At 41.4% G+C, this 9120-nt stretch overlaps 1 protein-coding gene across 1 annotated transcript; it reads right to left on the reverse strand.

Moving 5' to 3' along the window:
- Positions 1–1319: 1319 nt before the first annotated feature.
- LOC137523001 (nicotinamide N-methyltransferase-like) lies at positions 1320–8390 on the reverse strand. The gene is made up of 3 exons (XM_068243176.1): positions 8195–8390; positions 2215–2422; positions 1320–2108 (listed from the first exon to the last, which is right to left on the reverse strand). The coding sequence occupies exons 1-3, from the start codon at positions 8343–8345 to the stop codon at positions 1676–1678; spliced, it is 792 nt and encodes a 263-aa protein (XP_068099277.1). The 5' UTR covers positions 8346–8390; the 3' UTR covers positions 1320–1675.
- Between the last annotated feature and the right edge of the window lie 730 nt (positions 8391–9120).

The raw sequence follows: 9120 nt of genomic DNA on the forward strand, positions 1-9120 counted from the left end.
ACAGAATTTCAGCAGTAGCAGGAGTAGCGCCTCAGTCCAGTGGCCTGCGAAACGCGTTGCACTTTTAGGGTACTATATAATAAATGTGATTAATAATATACAGATAGACAGTCTTTTGTGTCTGCTTTATGGAGGTAAGTCCACCGCTTCCTCCAAGCAAATTTTAAAGGTTTTATCCACTTTTACCCTGCTGGCGCCTCTGTTCCCCGGTTGCTGAAATGTGTCCTGGGTAATGTCACGCTTTTGTGCGCCAAACGTCCTGGGACTCTCAATGTCCACATTCGCTACCTCCTCCACCCTCCGATACACCTTCCAGGTCTGCATTCCGCCCCCAGCCAGTGTTGTACACACACACACACACACACACACACACACACACACACACACACACACACACACACACACACACACACTGAAGCCACTGCACAAAATCCGGGGTGCCTAAAACTTTAGCTACGCCTCCAGGAGTGTGGAGTGGATGGGGATGGAGAGGTCTTGTAGTGCCACTGGGGCTGAAGAACAGACCAAACCCCAGGGTGCAGGCGCAGCACTAATCGAGACCCTCTCCCCCCCCCCCCTTGAAACAAAGTTTTCTGCTGCACACAGCCTGCAGGGTGTCTGAACTGATGTGTATGGTGAATGTTGGGCCTGGATGGACTACTGTATTTTTTTCACTGACACACTGACAGGGGAGCAAAAAACTGTGCTTAAAGTGTACCTGAGATGCCAAAATACAAAGATTCCTCCAGCCCCATGAGTACAAATGCCTCCCTCGCTGCCCTTCTGAGTGCCTCCGTTCAGCCACAATGAGCCTTGGAAACTGACTCAGTCGTGCCAGTCGGCTCTTCTGCGCTTGTACGGCCCCTCTGCACATGCGCAGAAGGGCCAACTGGCATGCATGGAGGACGGCGAAGGGAGGCATCGGTGCTCATGGGGCTGGAAGAATCCTCAGGTAAGTACCAAATCTTTGTATTTTGACATCTCAGGTTAACTTAAAGTGAACTTTCAAGTTAATATGTTTTTTGGTTTATTTTAAATATAAAAGTGTTGGTAGACAGCGTGGGAAGAAATACTGCCCGTCAGGTGGGGGGAGGGGGGCGGTTGGTGACAGTGGGCCTTGGGTGGAGAAAAGTACAAATCCGGCCCTGATGGCGGCAGCTAGTTAGGGAGTGAATGTGAGAAATAAATGAGAGACAGGAATCAAATAATACCCTGTAAGCAATATGCTTGGGGAACTTAAGTTATAGGGGTGGTATGGTATTAACATTTATTGTTATATCACCCAGAGAACTGAACAGATATGGTGAAAAAATCATACGTTTGGTTTTACTCATATTTAGTTTTAATATTTGACACATCACGAAAGAGGGTAAAGCCGACAAGCAATCAAAAATATGTGTAAGGAGGGAGTTAAGGTCTGGGGCTGAGAAGTGCAGTTAAATATCATCTGCATACAAGTGGTATTCAAACAAATTGGCTTATTAAGTTGCCAAGACCATGCATATAGATAGGAAAGAGGTAGGGACCAAGGACAGAGCCTTGGGGTACCCTCACAGGTGAAGGATGTGAAGAGATATGATCTGAGTAAGAGACTATAAAAACTTTCCAGAAAGACTGTAAGGGCCTAAAAGATTAGGAGCACACAACACATTTCTGGAAATTAATTGTTAGTATTTCAACTTTCAACCTTCTCATTGCAAGCTGTAATGAACAGGGTGCCGTCAAAATCAGTTAAATGGCTCTTAGATTTCCTTGGGATAATTTCACACTGGAGAATGGTCATTCCTTCTGCAATAAGAGCATTTTTTACAAAATTTTCATCATACGTGAACATGTGGAACCTGTGCTCTCCAACTGTGTAATAAGAGGCATTTATTGCTCCAAATAAGATCAGATGCCCCCCTAGTTTTAATAGTTTTAGGATCTTTCCAATTTTTTTCTTGTAGTCATCTTGATCTTTGCAGATCATATCCAGCAACCCATAGGTGATGATACAGTCGGCCTGAGGAACCCCTATCAGGTCTGTTAGAGAGTCTGCCTCTGGGTCAAATTTCATAACATGCATAATGGCTGACTTCAGCTTCATCTCTTTTTTTTCACATTGGTCACTGGAAAAAAAAAAATTAGGATCAACGATGATGATACAAATACTACTTTAGCCTCTAAAATACAAGAAGTCACTGTTGGATTCAAATGCCATTTGTGAGATCTCACCTTTTTCCTTCTAAGTCAGTAACATGCGTAGTTGTGTGCCCCCAGCAGAAAGCTCCTGTACGATCCTTGTGCCATTTCAATATCTCCAGGATGCACTTCTCATTGGTCCTCAGCAGGATAATATCTTTGAAGAACTCACAGGCAGTATAAAGGTGATGAATTAGAGGGCCTGTGCTGATGTCAATCAAGAGCTTTCCAGCTATATGACCTGCAGGGGGTACACAGCATGTTAATGGAAACTTCAGCACTTTTTACCATGTCAGTATAAAAAGATAACATGTGTATGTAAAGGGATCACACTTGCACGTAAAATGATTGGACACCAAAAAAAGTTTCATCAGAAACTTGACCAAGAAATGTTTTTAACCTTCCTGGCGGTAACCCCCGAGTCAGGCTCAAAGTGGAAAAAAGCAGCCAGGAGTGGTAATCCCGAGCCTGACTCAGGGTAGCCGCCGGGAGGGATAGAGAGACAACAGCAGCATGGCGGTGTTTCAACTCATCTTCACCGGGATCCAGTTGCCAGCAGCCATACTTCTTCTTGTCCTCGGAGGCTCTGGATCCCTCAGGTGAGATTACTGTTTGTCATCATGACGATAGATGTCGATCTCATTATAGGGTTGAGGATGGAGGGATATTTGCATTTTGCAGCACTGGATCCCAGGGAGGTGCGTAAAAGCAGGGGCTGCCTTGTTCGAAGATAATGGTCAACACCACATCCAAAAATAAATCAGCTTTATTGAAGATCCATAAAATGCTGTGTAGCAGCTACAGCCAGCTGTTTCGAGTTACATGCCCTTTTACAAGCCGCTCAGAACCTTGAGCAGCTTGTAAAAGGGAATGTAACCCAAAACAGCGGGCTGTAGCTGCTACACAGCATTTTATGGATCTTCAATAAAGCTGATTTATACTTGAATGTGGTGCGGACCATTATCTTTGAAAAAGATGGATCTTCACCCTGATGGTACAAGGAGTAGGTTCCTGTACACCCACAGAGGATTGCCAAGGTGATGTTCCATCTCTCTTAAATGCAGATCTCTCTGTGGTGTGATTTTTACTTGGTTTTAGGGTCTAAAAGCATGTGAAAAAAACTGCACTTCTTTAGACCCTAAAATCTATAAATAATCCAGGCAGGAAGGTTAATGCACCAACTTCTGAAGAGTAGCGGCCTTTCCCTTCAGAATAGATAGACACTGCAGAGTCATCCTCCCCTCACTTTGATTAACACTTTATTGCAATATTTTTTTATTTAATTTCTGGTAAGTCCTCCAAACTTACCCCCATTAGCACTAGTAGCACCCTGAAATGAGACCCTGATGTGATCAAGCAAGTCCTGAGATGACCAAGCTTAAAGAGACTCTGTAACGTCAAAAAGATCCCCTGGGGGGTACTCACCTTGGGTGGGGGAAGCCTCCGGATCCTAATGAAGCTTCCCACGCCGTCCTCTGTCCCACAGGGGTCTCGCTGCAGCCCTCCGAACAGCCGGCGACAGAGCCGACTGTCAGTTCAATGTTTACCTTTGCAGGCTCCAGCGGGGGTGCTGTGGCTGCTTTCCGCTCCGAACTACACGGAAATACCCGATCTCAGTCGGGTCCGCTCTACTGCGCAGGCGCCGGAAACCTGCGCCTGCGCAGTAGAGCAGACTCGACGGCAATCGGGTATTTCCGTGTAGTTCGGAGCCGACAGCCGTCAGAGCGCCTGCGCAGGAGCTGGGAAGGAAAATAATGACGTCATCTTGTACGGAGGGCTGCAGCGAGACCCCCGTGGGACAGAGGACGGCGTGGGAAGCCTCATTAGGATCCGGAGGCTTCCCCCACCCGAGGTGAGTACCCCCCAGGGGATCTTTTGATGTTACAGATCCTCTTTAAAGTGCGTTGTTAGACATGCCTGCTCATTTTTCTAAACCATGGCCCATATGCAATTCAATTTTTCACCTGTGTTTTTTCCTAGGAGATAATTTTTCAACTTCTTCTTAAAATAACTTTTCAGCATTTTGTAACCGAAAAAGTAATATCAAAACTAATTTGAGTATTTTCTTGCTTGCTGGTGGCTTAAAAGTGATTTTATGACACGGGGGCCATATGCAATTCACTTTTTTCCCCTGAGTGTTCTCCTTGGAGATATTTCACACCTTGTCATAAGATGCCTTTTAAACCACCAGCAAACAAGAAAACACTCAGAATAATGTTGACAGTACTTTCTCACCAATTTTCAATTGTAAAATGCTGAAAGTAAGTAAGTAAGTAGAAGATGAAAATTTTCTCCTAGGCTAGGAGATAACTCAGGAGAAAAAGTGAATTGCATATGGGCCTATGTATTAGTTTTGTATAGCTCCTCCTAGCCGTGCCATGCTGTTTTACATGCCTCCCCTATTATATGATTTGGCAATGTCCCACCTTTCTGTGGTAACCGTAGTATTGCCATAGCATGCATCCACTTCCTGGTGCCAGCCAGTGATGAGAGAAAATGCTGATATTCTTTTCGCATTCATTTTTTGTGAAAATAATGTATAATTAGATTTTATTAAAAAAATGTCTTCAGAAATAATTTTGTCATATGTTCATGGTTTTTTTTAAGTTTTTAGCGATTTTTTTTCCTAGTCGGTTCAGGACAGAAATCTTCAGCTCAGAGCGGTAATCCTGTACCTGAGTGAGTTATAAGGGCTATTGCAGATCTATCTGTAGTATGTGTTTTTAGAGCCCAAAAGCTTGTGAAAACAATTGTACGGCTTTTAGACCCTAAATCCAGAAATAATCATAACACCAGGGAGGTTAAAAGGTCATTTGCTCTTAACTCATGAATGGCAATTTAGGAAAAAAGTCTGGTAATTTTGGAAAAAAAAAATTCTGCCAAAATTGACATTGCAAAAATACAAAGTATGTTTGCGTATATTTTTTTGAAGGCAAAAATAGCATTTTCGATGTGAAAATGACTGTGGCGAAAATTCACAAGCAACACTTGTGCCATCTCTGATAATATGTTGAAAAAGAGCTAATGATGAGATGAACTAGAAGACTACCCAAAAGTGCATAAGATTTAATAAAATAAGTGCCAAAGTATAGCAGCCGACCAGGGGCGTAACAATAGACCCTGCAAGGGATGCATCTGTATGGGGGGCCCAGAAGCCACAGGGGGCCCCGTGGGGGGAAAAGTTTGAGAGAATGACAACTAAGGGCATGGAGAGAAAACACTTTCTGCTCTCGTACCATTGTTATATTGACTGCATGTGTCCTCCACACAGATAAGAAGGAATCACACACATTTTGGAATTCGTACACTGTCCCTGCTCCCTAGGGTTTGTAAAAAACATCTGTCTCACACTGCAGCAAAGTTCTGATGACTTCATGTACAACGTTACAAACAAAGGAGTCACAGGTTGAAAAAAAAGTTGTAGACTGGCCCTAATTCAGCAATCCCTCAGAAGAGATTCCTAGATTCTTATCACACACAGACTAATTACCTTATGGTGTCTGATTACAGACACAGTGGAGTGGGTAAGATTGATGTCCCTGCCTCATTGGGAGCTTGTTGTCTCATACTGAGACCAAGATCCCGTAATGACAATATCAATCAGTGACATTCTGAATGTTTTGCCAAAGTTACGGTGAATACTATATCTTATGTTCAGCATGTCATTGTTGTTCCTCCATATAGCATGTGCTCTCATGTAGTAAAATAATACAGCTGTGTGTGTATGTATGTACTGGGAGCCGAGCTGCAACGAGGGACTTGTCGGCTGCAAGGGGCTGGAGGAAGCCCCCGGGTAAGTAGATCTGGGGGTAGCATGGATTGTCTGATGTTTCCTTTAAGTCTAAGTATTTTTATCTGCATGGGGAAAAACACATTGACCCTCAGTTTTCCTGTGTAGAAAGCGAGGGAGGTGGGGGTGGGGGGCCCCATTCAAAGTTTTGCAGGGGACCCCAGTGATGTCTAGTTACGCCCCTGCAGCCGACGGGTGCAAACCAGTGTTGCTTGCAAATTTTCACCAAAGTAATTTTCGCATCAAAAATGCTATTTTTAATTTTGAGAAAAATGTTGCGAAAATAGATTGTAATGGCATTTTCCAAATATTTTTTTTTCAGCAAAAATGCAAAACAAGTCGACATTTTTCTTGCGCAAATTCATAAAATAATGTGAATACACGAAAAATAACAAAACAACTTTTCAATGACATTTTCACTCAAAAATCTAATTTAATATTATTTTCGCAAAAATGAATGCAAAAGGATATTGGCATTTGCACTCCTCACTGGTGCAAACTGCATAAAGTGCCCACTGCAGAAAAAAAAAATGTTTGGAAGTGTATTGGAAGGAATCTACACAACAAAGGGTTAATTGTACCCCTTGTTGTGTTGTTTCCTTCCTATGCACTTACAAACTACTTTTTGGCCATATTTTCTGGACATTTTTCTGAATCTTATGCACATTTGGGTACTTTTCTGGCTCAACTCATCATACGCTATGCACCTCATTGTTTTGCCATACATGGACAATTTTGATTGTATCATTGATTTAGTTTACCAAGACCCTTATCCTCATTATCATTTTGATCTATTAATATTAGATTCAAACCAGTCTGTTTGTTTATTGTTTTGTAAAAGATTTTAAGTGTTTGTCTTTTTTCCTAAATAAAAAAAAAACTTTGTATAAAAAAATAAAATCTTAAAAATTAGTTATTAATGTCATTATACTAAAAACACTGGTGGAGGTGCCAGGAAGCATATAATACTACTAGATGTTGTATACATGAGAAGCGTAATTTCTAACCTTTTCTAGATATATACAACAATACAACATACAGTATATACAACGTCTAGTAGTATCATATCATCAAGGGCACCTCCATCAGTGTTTTTTTAGTAAAGTTCATACCCCAAAGTGGTTTTTTAGTCACTGGGACCTATAGACCTCATAACTAATCCAGGAGAGCCACCGACTGACCAGCATTTGCACCAAGCCTGGGACGCCAAGCGGAAACGGTTATATTCCTGCAAGCTGAGACGGTGGTTGCAAGTTTTGCAACCCACCCTTGTGAGTATAATACTTATACACGTGTGCTTACATCCCTTTGCCTAACAATACTGCACCATTGGGCTCCTGGTACCACTCATTCACAGAGACTTGGAGGTTACGGGCAGTGGTGGGCTGAAATTTCGCATATGTGAATTTTGTACATCGAAATTCGCAATTACACATCATAATCGTAATGCTAAATTTCAGAAAAAAACATAATTAATTTTAAATGTAATAGTAGTATTTCAAAATTTTGCATAATTTTTGTGAAATTTCGCATACTTTTGTGCCACTTTTAGAGGTGAATAGCAAAGCTTCCATACATGCTATTGCTACGAAAACAGCTACATATGTTAAGTAGAATAGTGGGTATAAATAACAAAAATAATTTTTCAAAAATACCTTGTAGTTTTTGAGAAATATTTTTTTTTTAAACTGTCATTTTTCTAAGTTTAAAAACCATTTTTTACTTACATTTTTACAATCAAGTTTCTCAAAAACTATAAGGTCTTTTTGCAGAATTCTTTTTTTGACTTGTACCCACGATTCCCCTTAAAATATGTAACAATCTTGGTGTCAATAGCGTGTATGGGGGCTTTGCCATTCACTGCTAAAATTGGCATGAAATCACACAATATTTCGCAAAATTTTATGCAAAATTACGGATGACTACATGAAATCAAACGAATTTGCAAATTGTAATTACATATAAGCATAATTGCAAAATTGAAATTTAGTGAAATCGTAATTACGTATAAGCATAATTGCAAAATTGAAATTTAGCAAAATCGTAATTACGTATAAGCATAATAGCATAATTGAAATTTAGCAAAATCGTAATTACGTATAAGCATAATTGCAAAATTGAAATTTAGCAAAATCGTATTTTGCTGATTACGTTCATCACTAGCTATGGGTAACCTTCAAGGATCATAACTTTTTCTACTACCAATGTCATTAGTCTACTTACCCATGGCAAGTGCCTTGTGCATTTTCTCTAGTGGTAACGTCAGTGTGTCTTCTTTAAATTCCATATTAGGGTTTTCAGAATAATAAGTCTCCAGCATTCTTCTGGAATCATGATCGTGTTGATGGTAGAGCTTATAGGAACTGCGGTCCATCTTGTACAGTATGACAGACAAAAGACTCTTCACCACTTTCCACTCTGTACTTCTGAATATGAGAAGGTCCCGGAGCCTCTTATATATATACCTGGCTCATCAGCAATTCAGATTATTACAAGCACATCATGTGTTCAGGATCTGATCACGAGAACTCAGTTGACTGTATTCTTTGTTGATATTGTAGATTACCTTATACTATCCGGGACCCCCCTCCCATCCCTGCAGAGCACAGCAGAATATTATATTTACCTAAGTACGACAAACACTCACTCCCAGGCAGCACCTGGCTATTTACATTATCTGCAGTGAAGGCTTGTCAGCAAATTTAGAGGCGCTAAAAAAAATGTACCTACATCTGCAGTGCAGTACAACATCTAGCTAACTGATATGGGGAACAAGAAGCAAAGGGGGTGCAATGCCAAAAGCGGGACAGTGCCATGTTGTAATTGCAATGTATCTTGCGCTATCATTAGGGTGATTAGATCTCTCACCCACATACAGACAGACCAATTAAAATCAGGGGCAGATTTTTGTGTTCTAGTGCCTATGGGGTTCATGAATTATAGTGCCCCTGTGACCTAATGTATATAGCCATAACCACTAGGCTGGTGTGTGCCCATATACAGGAGCACAAAAGGGCCACCACAAAATTGCAGGAGGATAAAGTGCAATACGATACATCAGTGGCCAGGCATGCCAGCCACAGTGCTTCCCAATTGAGGTGGCTGGTCCTCGATGCGGTGTGTGTCAGAGGTCAAAGAAAATGCTTTGT

This window comes from Hyperolius riggenbachi, chromosome 6 (genome assembly GCF_040937935.1).
Source record: "Hyperolius riggenbachi isolate aHypRig1 chromosome 6, aHypRig1.pri, whole genome shotgun sequence".
In the NCBI taxonomy this organism is placed as follows: domain Eukaryota; kingdom Metazoa; phylum Chordata; class Amphibia; order Anura; family Hyperoliidae; genus Hyperolius; species Hyperolius riggenbachi.

Excerpts from the sequence above, each read along its gene's own strand:
- LOC137523001 (XM_068243176.1), bottom strand. The coding sequence starts at position 8,345 with ATGGACCGCAGTTCCTATAAGCTCTACCATCAACACGATCATGATTCC. Across the intron at positions 2,423-8,194 it reads GCACAAGGCACTTGCCATGG|GTCATATAGCTGGAAAGCTC; the intron begins GTAAGTAGACTA and ends TACCCCCTGCAG. Across the intron at positions 2,109-2,214 it reads ACTGACTTAGAAGGAAAAAG|TGACCAATGTGAAAAAAAAG; the intron begins GTGAGATCTCAC and ends TTTTTTTTCCAG.